The sequence below is a fragment of the Quercus suber genome, unplaced genomic scaffold (genome assembly GCF_002906115.3).
Source record: "Quercus suber isolate HL8 unplaced genomic scaffold, Cork oak 2.0 scaffold_321, whole genome shotgun sequence".
NCBI lineage: Eukaryota > Viridiplantae > Streptophyta > Magnoliopsida > Fagales > Fagaceae > Quercus > Quercus suber.
Genome location: NW_027069775.1, coordinates 288013 through 301046, shown reverse-complemented (window position 1 = coordinate 301046; position 13034 = coordinate 288013). Strand labels below are relative to the sequence as shown.

Here is a 13034-nt window from a genome sequence, read left to right as displayed (position 1 = left end):
TTGTTGGACAGAGACCTAGGTTTAAATTCCTCCTAAACTAAAAGGAAATTAATTAGTATTATGATTGATGAAACAAATGCTATAAATTTCAAATTTTATTCATAAACAAATGTAGAATAATACTTTTGTTTGTTTTAAAATAAAATATATTCAAATGTAAAAATTTTTACATATAAAAAAATTTTAGTAAAATTTTTTTAGATGTTTGGTATGATAAATAAAAATTTTCAAATAACTATCAAACCGGTAGCCCAGCCACTAGAGCAACTAGTGCCGAAGGTTTGATGACCAAAACGTTGGAGTCAGTAGTTGGAATGGTGGCTCTAGCAATTGCCGTCAAAGCAGTGTCTATGGTGGATGGACCACCAACATAGGTGGCCAGAAGGGTGGCTCTAGTTATTGAATCGTTAATATCTATTGTCTAAACAGTGACTCTGGTTGCGTAACCCACCAAACTTGTGACCTAATTGGTGAGAGGAAGTCACTTGTGTGTGTTTTATAAAATATTTTACTAAAATTTTAGAAGTAAAACATTCTACAACTTTTTGTAAAGAAATTTATGGTCAAAATTGTAAAATTGTAAAATACTTTACTTCAAAAGCGTAAGTAAACAAAAAAAAAAAAAAAAAAAAAAATCGAGTGTGAGCAAGTCAATGGCTATATAAATCCCTTACCCCACAATTTTAAAACCGCAGAGACTAGAGAGTAGACTAGAGAGACCCCTCCAACTCATGTATCATAATAATGATCTTGTTGTGTTCCATTATGAAAGCATCCATACAACTCACAAACTACAAAGTCCAATCCGTAGCCACTTAGTCTCATGTGAAGATAACATATATAATAGGAAAAAGATAATATGTTGTATTCCAATACAGAGAACAGGGACAGTGCATCAATCTTAGCAGAACAACCACACCAACAAAATGGGACACCTATGGCTATGACTTATGACTTGCCCCCTCCCCCCTTCCTCTTCCCCTTCCATATTTGCGCGTGAACTACACGCACCATCTATAAATATAAACATGGTGGGCCTATTGAGCTTGATAAGCAGATTACACACTTCTCAAGTAACCGTTGGATTAAAAATGGAATAATATTGAGTGATTCTCTCTTTGACCCTTAAAGTCTCTTAGATTTGAGATTTTTTTTTACATTATTTTGGTTTATTAAATTTGATTTGCTTTATAAAATGGTCATTCTGTTGTGGTTTTGTTGACACATAAATTAATCATGTAGATGGACAAAAGGACTATTATAAAAATGGAATCAAAATTGATGGTTCAAATGAAAAAAAGAAAATCTCAGATTTAAGAAGTAGAATTGAGAAAAGACACAACCTTTAAGAGTCAAAATTGTAATTTAATCATATAATTATGATTGAAACTCTTTGAGGATGTTTGTTTCCTAAAAAAAAAAAACTCTTGAAGATGGGCCCCTCAGTATTTAGCCAAAATCATGGGCCCACACTCTTAAGAAAAAGAGTCTAAACCACGATTTCAACATTTAACTGTGGTTAAGATCAGCTCTCTCTCTCTCTCTCTCACACACATACTGTACTGTGCCTTGGTCCCCTGCGACTCTGCAAGCCTTTCGCCGTCTTCTACGTCCACTTGGATCCTCTCTCTTTCTCTCTCTCTCTCTCACACACACACACGTTGAGCTGAGCTACAAACTCTTAAAAGCTCAAACTTTTGGGAACACTTACCCTGATTTACAACCAATTCCACATTTTTAATGCATATGGATTAGCAAACTTTGGCTGGTTCGAGGAACCCAAATTTTCCAAAGACTTCATTTTCAATGAACCGTGTGAAAGTTTTTTCCAAGTTGGGAATTGGGTATTGAGTATTTTGAGCTGGTTTCCAGCTTAACATGACTTTCCCATGATTTTAAGTGGTGTTTGTTTGAGATTTTTGGTTTTAATGATCTGGGTTTTTTCTGGGGTTGCTGTTTGGTGATTTAAAAAGTGGAAAACAGAGTATTTTTAAACTTAAAGAGCTTTAATTTGGAGGTTTTTGTATCATTGGTAGCCATTAAAGAATTGGTTTGACTGGTACTTTATCCTTAATTAAATTTTGTAACTTTTATATACATATATTATATACTTCACTCCCATCAAAAAAAAAAAAAAAAAATTATAAACTTCACTGACAAGGACTTTAGTATCAAAAGAAAGATTTTATTCTGTAAATTTTAACCGTAAAAGAAGTGCCATTTCCTACTCTCTCTTTTTTTTTTTTTTTGGTTTTTTTTTTTTGTTTGGGGGTTCCCTTATAAGTTCAACTGGGATTGTCTTATAGTGGTTTTTTTTTTTTTTTGGTTTGGGGGTTCCCTTATAAGTTCAACTGGGATTGTCTTATAGTGGGTTTTGGACAGGCTTGTGTCTTAAAACCTCGTTTGGTTTCTATATTTTTTTGGGTTCTTTGAACCATGCATTGAGAGTTTAAAAGAGTAGGGTGTGGATGTGGGTGTTACCATCAACGATGGCCAAGTGCTTGAATCTGAAGCATTTCTGAGGAACAAACTGTGTTTCCACCTCTCAAAACATGCCTTTGTCTGAGCTGTATCGAATGGCTAAAGGAAAGCTTGAGTCTACTAGGGAAAAGAACACCACTTGTTCAAATGATCTGTCTTTTCTGTAAGTACAGTTTCACTTCATTTTGTTTTATAACCTTTATGCTCTTTGCTCTTTTGGTTCATGCTTTGAAATTTCATTTTGTTATCCTATTTGATCTTTTGGGTATTTTTGGTGTTGTTATTCTTCTTTGTTGTGGGTTATAATGCAGACCAGAGAATGATCTTTTTGAGCTGGTATGGGAAAATGGTCAGATTTTGAAGCAAGGTCAGTCCAGTAGAGCTAGAAAGAGCCCAACTAGGAACAACTTTCAATCTCACTGTTTACCATCTTACACCTCTAAGATAAGAGATAAAGATATAGGGAATGGCAGCAATTCAAAGATGGGAAAGTTTGGGGGAATGGAGTCTGTATTGAATGAAATCCCAATGTCAGTGCCATCAGATGAAATGGATTTGAGTCAAGATGATGACATGATGCCTTGGTTGAATTATCCAATTGATGATTCTTTACAACATGAATATTGTTCTGAGTTCTTGCCTGAATTATCTGGGGTCACTGTAAATGAACTATCCAACCAGAATAATTTGGCATCTATCGACAAAAGAAGTAGTTGTAATTTGGTATATAGGGATTGCCATACTAATTCAGTAAATGATGTTGTGAGTTTAGGACAGGGGAATGTGTCAAAAGTTTCTTCAGTAGGAGTAGGTGAGGCCACAAGACCTAGAACTACTCCTTTATACCCATCATCATCACAACAATGTCAAACATCCTTTTCATCTCTTAGATCAAGGGTTACAGATGGCGCTGGCAATAATACGAGCAGTGTCATGCACCGTGCTGTATGCGGGGATTCAACACTGGTTGCATCTGCTGCAGCTGGATTTCCTACTATAAAGATGCAGAAGAAAGATCAAATGTCATCTAACAATAACTCCAATCTGATGAATTTCTCTCATTTCTCACGTCCTGCTGCTCTTGTGAAGGCTAATCTTCAGAACATGGGCCTCATGGCTGGTTCCGATTTATCAAGCATGGAAAGGATAACAAGTAAGGATAAAGGTTCTGCTGCAAGTATTAAACTTCCTCCTGAATCAACACATATCAAATCCATTAGTGGTTTACAAAAAGAATCAAGTTCCCATTGTCAACCTCTTGCTGCGCCTGCGCCTGTGCCTGCGCCATCCAAGGTTGATTTAAAACCATCAGAGGATAAGCCTGTTGAGGAAACAGTTGCCAGTAAACAATCTGAGGCTGTCTGTCCAGATGAGGCCTCTAGGAATGACAATATCTCCAATCAAGTCTTCAGTGAAAGTGCGACAAAGGGACTGCCAGATGGTGAGAAGACTACAGAGCCTGTTGTTGCTTCTTCTTCTGTTTGCTCAGGCAATAGCGTCGAGAGAGCTTCCGATGATCTAACACATAATTTGAAGAGAAAATTTCGTGACACTGAAGAGTCCGAATGCCATAGTGAAGTGAGTTCAGTCTTGGTTTGATATCTTTTCAATTTTTGTTCGGCTTCCCTTAGTGTATCTCTTTCCTCCATTTACCAAGAAAACACTGTCATGTGCAGGACATTGAAGAGGAATCAATTGGGGCAAAAAAAGCAGCTTCTGGCCGAGCAGGTACAGGTTCAAAGAGAAGCCGGGCAGCAGAAGTGCATAATTTATCCGAAAGGGTGAGCAACACCATTCAAGATTAGCATCTACCATCAAGAACATCTTTGTTTCTTGTATAGTTCTGCAGTGTTTTGTTTCTGAATTATGAGGTTTTAACTGGTGCTCATTTTGGAATTCTACAAACAGAGGCGAAGAGATAGGATCAATGAGAAGATGCGTGCCTTGCAAGAACTTATTCCAAACTGCAATAAGGTTGATGTTTTGAATTACAGTTTTACTTGATTATTTGTTTGATGAACTCCGTGTATTCTTTTAAATTTGTTGTTTGTGGAAGTGTATCCTTGTGTATGAAGGTCTAAAGCTAAAAGCTCAAGTCTGTGTATGAAAGATTTCGGACTTTGACTCTATTCTAAGGTCTAGTTGATTAACAAATTCAATAGTTTTTGACAGTGATGGATCTTAATAAAGTATGTTACCTTGAACATAACCAACTAAAAAAGATTGATATTTTCTCCATTTTCGGTTCTGCTGACTTGCACATTTTGGCATAATAAGGTGGACAAAGCTTCAATGCTTGATGAGGCCATAGAGTATCTGAAGACACTTCAACTTCAAGTGCAAGTAAACATTCTTTTCTCTTTCTCCAACAAATCATTTTTTAGTTTTCTATTTGCAGGAATTGGACAATCCAATTGAAACATGGCATCTTTCCCTCCTTGTGCAGATTATGTCAATGGGAGCTGGTTTTTATATGCCTCCAATGATATTACCAACTGGAATGCAGCACATGAGTGCACCTCATATGGCTCATTTCTCTCCTATGGGCATTGGAATGGGAATGGGAATGGGAATGGGCTATGGGATGGGTATGCCAGACATGAACGTTGGACCTTCGGGTTACCCTATGATTCAAGTGCCCCCCATGCAAGGAGCACATTTCCCCAGCCCACCTGTATCAGGACACACTGCTATGCATGGGATGGCCGGATCTAACCTTCAGATGTTTGGGCTTCCTGGTCAAGGACTTCCAATGCCAATGCCTCGTGCACCATTAATTCCTTTGTCGGGAGGGCCTGTTATGAAGTCTGCCACAGGACTTAATGCCTGTGGGGTTGTAGGTCCTGTGGAAAATGTGGATTCAGCTCCAGCCTCTAGCTCAAAGGATCCAATGCAGAATGTTAATTCTCAAGCAATGCAAATCACTGGTGCTAGTAGCTCAATGACTCAGACATCTAGTCAGGTTTGTGCATTTATTTGGAGTTGCAATGCTGAATGAATAAAGAGAAACCTACAATATTTGGAAAAGTGGGATTTCTGTTTTATTAAAAGGTAGGCTCAGCATAAATTAATGAGAACATATCACTAAAGAAAATTATGACAACAGACGTGGAAGGAGACACTAAAGTGTGGTTATCAGATTATATATTTCACTTGCAAGTTTTCTCTTTAGTGAGGCCAGACCTCCCTCTCTTTATTTCTAGCAAAAGCAAGAAGTGAAAACAAGATGGTTTTTCCTATCTATGCTTCTTTTTTGGCCTTTAAGCTGCTAACTATCTCTCAAATCATGAATACCTTAGCCGCTAAATTCTCATACTGACTTGTCAGGATTAACTATCTATTTCCAAAGCAGATGCTTGAGAGGAAATAATGACTCATTTTCCTTATCTCTAATAACTATGGAATTTAGTTCATTTACTCTTATGCATGATTGTTGGGGTTCTTTGTTAGGAAAGAGGAGTCTTGCAAGATGGCATTTTTATTTTTTTGATAGGTAAAGATGGCATTATAGATGTAGTTAAAACCCTAATGTTATATTTATGCATTAATACCCAAAAGGCTGAGAAGGTAATGAAAGAAACCTAATAAGATTATGTTTGAGTGACTTGAGTCTAACACATTTCTATCTTGTATCAATTCAACTCTTTATCGCACAGTTTCCCATTGTCTACTTGCCTTCTGCCAGTGTCACTGGTCTCGCAGAATCACCTAATGTTTTAATGTTTTTGTAATGTCAGTGTCCAGCAACAAATGCAAGATTTGAACCATCTTCTTTGGTGCAAAATAATGGTCAAGTCTCAGATGTTGTTGGCAGCACAGCTGTTAACTCTGCAAATGGAAATGACCTTGTGCCTGGTAAACCAGCTTGTAAGTGGATATTGGAAATCACACTTCAATTTTTATATTACATTAATTATTAGAGGCTTGAAGAGGTAAGGACTGATTGTCTGTGCAGGCTATGATTGACAACCAGTTCTTATGATCTTTGTGATTGAAGAGAAATCTGTCATGGCCTTTTGAGATTGATCCTTTTGTTTCATGCTTCTTCAGGATCTCAGCAATTTCAGTTGGACTAGAAGGGGTATAACCATCGATATTCTAATTTCAGGACAGTACAATTAAAATTGCACAGATTTTGGTACCTTGGGGAGACTCAGAATCTTTTTCTTGAGCTTGTACATTAAAATAGTGGCACACGCAGTCAATGCAATCTCTAGGAGTTAACTTTCTCGGAAATATGTATTCAAAAAGTTTTTTAGACCTCTCATAACAATTCTTTGAATTAAATGATAATTATATTCCAATAGACTCTCTCTCTCTCTCTCTCTCTCTGTGATGCAATATTGTGTGAATGTATGCAGAAAAGAAGCTGGATGTTCTGATGGCTAGTCTGGTTCCTTTTTGCATCTTAAATTCAGATGATTGGCATGTGAAGGGAGCTGGTATCTTGTGTCATGGTTGCATACAATACCTCTCACACATGGGCGTGAGAGGGGAGTTGTATGCAACAACAGTTAGACAAGATAATAAATTTTGTGAAAGGGTTTTAAGAGGGTCTTATTCATCTGATAGAATTTTCTGTATGGCTAATTGGGTTCTGTGGTTGGGAGAGCATTTGGTATTTGAGTACAGACACCAAACCCATTTTTGGGAAGTTTCTTTTACAAAAAAAAGGAAAAGAAAAAAGCCTCATTTCTTAATTGGTTTGGTGGGCATTAAATTCCACTTCTTTAGTATTCCCTTGATCAGAATCACATGGAAAGAAAATATCAACCGTTGGCTGAAGATTTATCTCTATGTTTCTTCCATTCCCTCAGTCTCTAGGCTGCATTGAACTTGTAAGAATTATCTGACCACAAGTTTCAATGAACATAATTTCCAATGTGATTCCATTTATTTATCAATTTATTTGTTAAAAGTTTTCCGCTATGAATCATAAATGGAGAGTATAACTTTACAGATCTGCAGCTTAACATAGGCGATAAAAAGTATGAAAGAATCTGCAAGCTCAGCATGCATGAACCGAGTTTTATGCTTGGCCTAATACCACAGTCATCATATGTGATGATATTATAAAGGAATCAGCTACTTCTTGTAAGCTTTTTCATACGTGGATGTGATTCATTAGCCTATTGTTGTACCTTTCTTTTCTTCATGAAAATTAAAGAGCCTGATCAGTAATGTCTACATTTTTTTAGGACTTGGTTGCCTTACATGTCACACTCCTTTGAATTGTTGGCTTTTACTTCATATTGGATATGCTCATCCTTGCTTCATTCAGTGTATTTTGAACATGTTAAAGTTTCCAGGTTGCTTTCTAGCTGTCTAATCATGGATATCCTCGAACCATTTCCACGTTTGGATTTGGAGATATGATTGAGGAAATGGACCCTGCCCGTATTTCCCCCAAGTTCATTATAATATAATCATATCAGGATAAGAAAGACAAGATATTCATAATGAATATGTGAGTGATTGTTGAATTGCAGTTCTACATTTTAGTTAAGTGCGCTACATTAAGTCAAAAAGAAAGAAAGAAAGAAATATATATGTTTGGATGACGATAAACCAGAAACCTAGTTGTAATCTTTCCTGCTGACTTTTCCCATACTTGGAAGTGTTGTTATTGTAAATCTTACAATATTGCACTGTTGAAATATTGTGGTAAGAAACTAAAATTATTGCACTATTGAAATACATATTTAACAATAGTAATAAGAAAACATTATGACGTGACTATAGCAATTACAAAATAGATATCAACAATAATTTTTCTTCACAAGCACACAGTTCTCATCTCCTGATCATTATTGGCAATCAATCAATTACAAACCCAAACAATACATACAACTGCAAAGAATTGAATAGAAACAGAAAACACTGTCTTTGTAATTTTTACAATAGTGAGTATGACAAAAACTATACCTTCTATATACACCCTTTACATATCAAACAGGCAAGCAAGCAGGCAAGAGAGAACAGCAACACAGATGAACCGAGCAGCTACCGCTACATATGTCACACACAACAATTTGGAAAAGATATCACGTCTGCATAAAATTATACAATGCCTCATAGTCTATGTCAATTATTTGACTTTAATGTCACCCTTGGTATCAGAGGAGAGGGTTTTTGAGCTTGGAGATTTACCAATGATGGCTTTCTTTGCCTTCACAAGTGACTGTTTTACCTTGGATATAATGTTATTTGATTGCTTTTGAGTGGACTTGGCTGGTAGTTCTTTTGGCTGGTCCTGAGATGTTTTTATCTCATCACCAACATTGACAGGTGGCTCCAGATTCTGAACCTCAGATTTTGCAACCTCGTCAACTTTTTCTTTCTCCAACTTATCTTCAGCAGTTTCTACAGTTTTTTCACTTCCTAAATGCAAATCAGATTCCTGGGGTTCTTTAAGTGGTTCACTAACAACTGTAGTGTTTTCCTGGGATTCCTCAAGTGATTCACTAACAACTGTAGTGACTTCAGCCTGCTTTTCCTGGGATTCCTTAAGTGGTTCACTAATAATTGTAGTGACTTCAGTTTGCTTTTCCTGGGATTCCTTAAGTGTTTCACTAATGGCTGTAGTGACTTCAGCCTGCTTTTCCTCCGAGTGCTCATCTTTGTTGGTTTCAGCTAAAGCTGGTAACTTGTCTTCTACATTCTGCTCTTCTTTGTTCTCCTCAACCACTTCAACATATCTGCTAGTATTCTCTCTCTCAGTTGAAACTTCAGCCTGCTTTTCTTCCAAGTGCTTGTCTTTATCAGTCTCGGCTAAAGCTGGTATCTTATCTTCTACATTCTGCTCTTCTTTGTTCTCCTCAACCACTTCAACATCTCTGCCAGTATTCTCTCTCTCAGTTGAAACTTCAGTCTGCTTTTCTTCCAAGTGCTTGTCTTTATCAGTCTCGGCTAAAGCTGGTATCTTGTCTTCTACATTCTGCTCTTCTTTGTTCTCCTCAACCGCTTCAATATCTCTGCCAGTATTCTCTCTCTCAGTTGATACTTCAGCCTGCTTTTCTTCCAAGTGCTTGTCTTTATCAGCCTCAGCTAAAGCTGCTATCTTGTCTTCTACATTCTGCTCTCCTTTGTTCTCCTCAATCGCTTCAACATCTCTGCCAGTATTCTCTCCCTCATATGATTTTTCAATAACTTCAGCTGTAGAAATAGAACTATTGATATCCCCTTCTTTAATTGGACTTGATTCCTCAGGTATCAAATTTCTCTTTTCATTCTCTTCTTCAGTTTCCACAGTCTTTGCCTCGTTCTCTTCTGCAACTTTTTCTGTCTCCACCACTGCCTTCTTTGATAGCTCTTCAACCACATCAGCCCCACTTAACTCCTTTTTGTCTTCTGTATCAACCTTCTGTGAGACAGTACTTGGTGGACAAAATTCTCCTCCATCTTCTTTCAGATCAGTCTGAGCTTCTTGATCAGTCAGGACTTGTTCAGAATTTGTGATGACAATAGGCTCTTCCTCTTTATCAGTTTGCTCTTTCTTGAGAAATTGGGTATTCTCATCCTTTTCAGCCGAAGTCCCTGTGTTTGTGGTTGAATTAACCTCCAAACTTCCTTTTGTCTCGACCTCTTCATATGTTTTCTCAACTTGTTTAATCAGTTCAGATTGCTCTACTGGCTTCTCATCGGTTTCTATAGCTGCAGCTTCTGGTTGAACCTCCACATATGTTTTCTCAACTTGTTTAGTAAGTTCAGATTGTTCTGCTGGCTTTTCCTTGGTTTCCATGACTGCAACTTCTGGTTGAACCTCCTCATATGTTTTCTCAACCTGTTTAGTATGTTCATATTGTTCTCCTAGCTTTTCGTTGGTTTCAGTAGGTGCAGCTTCCACTTTCTCCACTTCTATGGACTCCACATTTGAATCTTTAATCTCGTTTATCCCTACTGCTTCTGATTCTTTTGCAGGAAGCACATCCAGTGGCTCCTCTAGTTTCTCAGCAGCTTCAGCTATTAATTCATGGGCATCAACAACTTTTGGTTTCTCCTCTTGCTCTTTCTCAAGAGATGAAATTGCTACTTGCTCTGGTGCTTCTTTTACTGCAGACTCCACAGCTGGTTGCTCTTCTCGTTGGGTATTACCAGTGTCTTCCACTGGCATTGGCAATGGTATGCTGGGAGTATGTGAATCAGGAATGGGGTGTTTTTCCTCCTTTGTATCATCTTCAACTGGAAGATCTGAAATAGGAGCATCGTCAGTCTTCTCAACCCCAGGTATAAGAGGCTCAATGGGCTTATTCTCTGACACTTCTTCAAGTTTAGATAGTGGGGTTACTGGACTTGGTGATTCATTGACTTTGGGTTCATCTTCTACACTTTCCTTGGAAAAAGAGACACTGTCTTGCTCAATAGCTTTTACTTCTTCATTCACCTTCTTCTCAGTTTGCTGCAATATAATGAATGAGCACAAAGAAGAAAATTTAAACAGAAGTGCAACTTTTACAATTAGGCAGTCCTGTAAGACCATAATAAAGCACTAAAAGAATTGTTTTATAATTACTTATAGCATCTCAATTGAATTGAAATTTTAAGATAAAATTAGAAAATAAGTGTACGATGATCCAAGCAAAAGAAATTTGGAAAGCCAGTTCAGATGATCTGTAAGAGTCAAGGAAAACCATTGCCAAGCCCTTGTGGTCCACAGTGCTTGTGGTGCTTGGAAAAAAATCCTTGCCAACTTGCGGTCCATGGTTAAAGCGAATCGGTTTAACCCAGATTCTTTTGATGAAAAATATAACTTACTAAAATATATTAGAATTTGTGTTGGATCATGTCCTGGCAACCTTATGAGCAGATTATGTTTCCTCAGACATCGTGATTTGCATGAGCATGGATGGAATAGATACTAAAAAATGATACTTTCCCAATATCACACATAGTAGACAGCAAATTGGCTACCAAATACATCCTTCTCCAAGTGGTTACTTGACTCTTGATAAAAGGTATATTCTTACATATTAGAAAATATATAGGAGATACTCAATTAACATATTCTAACTAGATCTTAATAAGAAATCCATAATCATGACCAAGGTTGATTCACATGATCACATCTAGTGATTACAAAGAAATAAGCAAAACTTAAGGCACAATTATATTTTTTTTCTTCTTTAAATGAATAGCACTAGTAGGATTTGCTATAAGCAGAGAAAACATACAATTAATCTTAAGAAACATACGAAGTTTAGATTAGTTGAACTCTTTAACACCCCAGAAAATAGTAGACATAGTTCATCATTTGAATCATAAAAACATCACAAGAATTTAAAAATACAAATACCACAAGAACGAACTTACCTCATGATCAGTAGCAGAAGTATAATCTGATGAAGCAGTCTCAGTAGCCATAGGAATTCTACAGGAAGGTGACAGCTTCAAAGTGTTTTAGAGATTGAAATGGTTAAAGATGAGGAAAAAGGAAAGGAATGATATGGTTGGCAACAACTTAAAAAAGCACAATGAAACTTTTAGAAAAGAGCTGAAAAAATAGAGACAACAGGGTGTCACTGACGGACTATGTCACATGGATGATTTAGTATGAATTATTAAGATTAGGATTCCATTATGTACATATATTTTATTTATAAATAACTAAAGTGACCACTGACCGTTTAATTTGTGGCAAAGTGACAAACTTTAAATGGAGGTTGGGACCCAGAAACCTCTAAATTTAACGGTCTTAATCCATTGGGACCTCTTGTCAAAGTTATTATGTGCTGGACTACTTTTTATTTCTTCTTCTTGTTTTTATTCTTCTTTTTCCCCTACTAATTTGAGCCAGGTTCATGTATATGAACGGTTCAGATTTGTGTAGTTTCTAAATAAATCACACATTTCATGCAGGTAATCTATTAATGTATCAATAGACTCACGCCTAAGGCATTAAATTATCTTTTCATTTTTGAAGAATTCTAAAAGTGAGAGAACTATTACAATGGCCTTTTCATTATGCTCTTTCATGTAATAAAGTACACTCCATAAAATTGTGATATAGTTTCTTAGAACAGCCTTTTCTTCCTATAATTTTTTTTTTTTCAATTCTAATTGGTACATTGTAATTGAATAGTGGTCCTTAGAATTTTCTCATAATATATCATGGCAGTTGTTTGAATTTTCTTATAGCGGTACAGTTCTCGTAATAGTGGTCCTTTGAATTTCCTTCCTATAATTTGATTTTTCTAATAACGAGAATTTGAAGTCGAATCCCCCTCTCTCGCAAATGAAAATGGAAATTTCATCCGTGTATAGTTCATTTTTATTTCTAGCTGCAAAGTTATAATCATTTTCACAAAAAAGAATCATTTATCCCCACCAGAGGCCATTGGTGAAAAAGTTCTTAGAAAGTAGCCAAGCATGTTAGTATCAATTTTAAAGACTGTTTTTGCCGAAAATCTAGCTGGTTCCTTTTTACGCCACTAAGCGGTTCTAAGTAAAGTCACTTTCAAATAACAGAGCCAGAGGACCACCAAATTGTGACTCTACTTTATAGGCACTAGCTAGTTAGTTACTTAGTTTCATGTTTCAGAATCCACTAGATACTT

At 36.7% G+C, this 13034-nt stretch overlaps 2 protein-coding genes across 2 annotated transcripts; one reads left to right on the top strand and one right to left on the bottom strand.

Moving 5' to 3' along the window:
* Nucleotides 1-2312: 2312 nt before the first annotated feature.
* LOC112000967 (transcription factor PIF3) lies at nucleotides 2313-6787 on the top strand. The gene is made up of 8 exons (XM_024033137.2): nucleotides 2313-2644; nucleotides 2793-4059; nucleotides 4158-4262; nucleotides 4390-4455; nucleotides 4759-4824; nucleotides 4928-5443; nucleotides 6219-6348; nucleotides 6532-6787. Coding segments are annotated over exons 1-8 (2244 nt in total). The 5' UTR covers nucleotides 2313-2552; the 3' UTR covers nucleotides 6534-6787.
* Nucleotides 6788-8250: 1463 nt separating this feature from the next.
* Nucleotides 8251-12038, bottom strand: LOC112000962 (uncharacterized). Its single transcript, XM_024033131.2, has 2 exons — nucleotides 11791-12038; nucleotides 8251-10879 (listed from the first exon to the last, which is right to left on the bottom strand). The coding sequence occupies exons 1-2, from the start codon at nucleotides 11839-11841 to the stop codon at nucleotides 8570-8572; spliced, it is 2361 nt and encodes a 786-aa protein (XP_023888899.2). The 5' UTR covers nucleotides 11842-12038; the 3' UTR covers nucleotides 8251-8569.
* Between the last annotated feature and the right edge of the window lie 996 nt (nucleotides 12039-13034).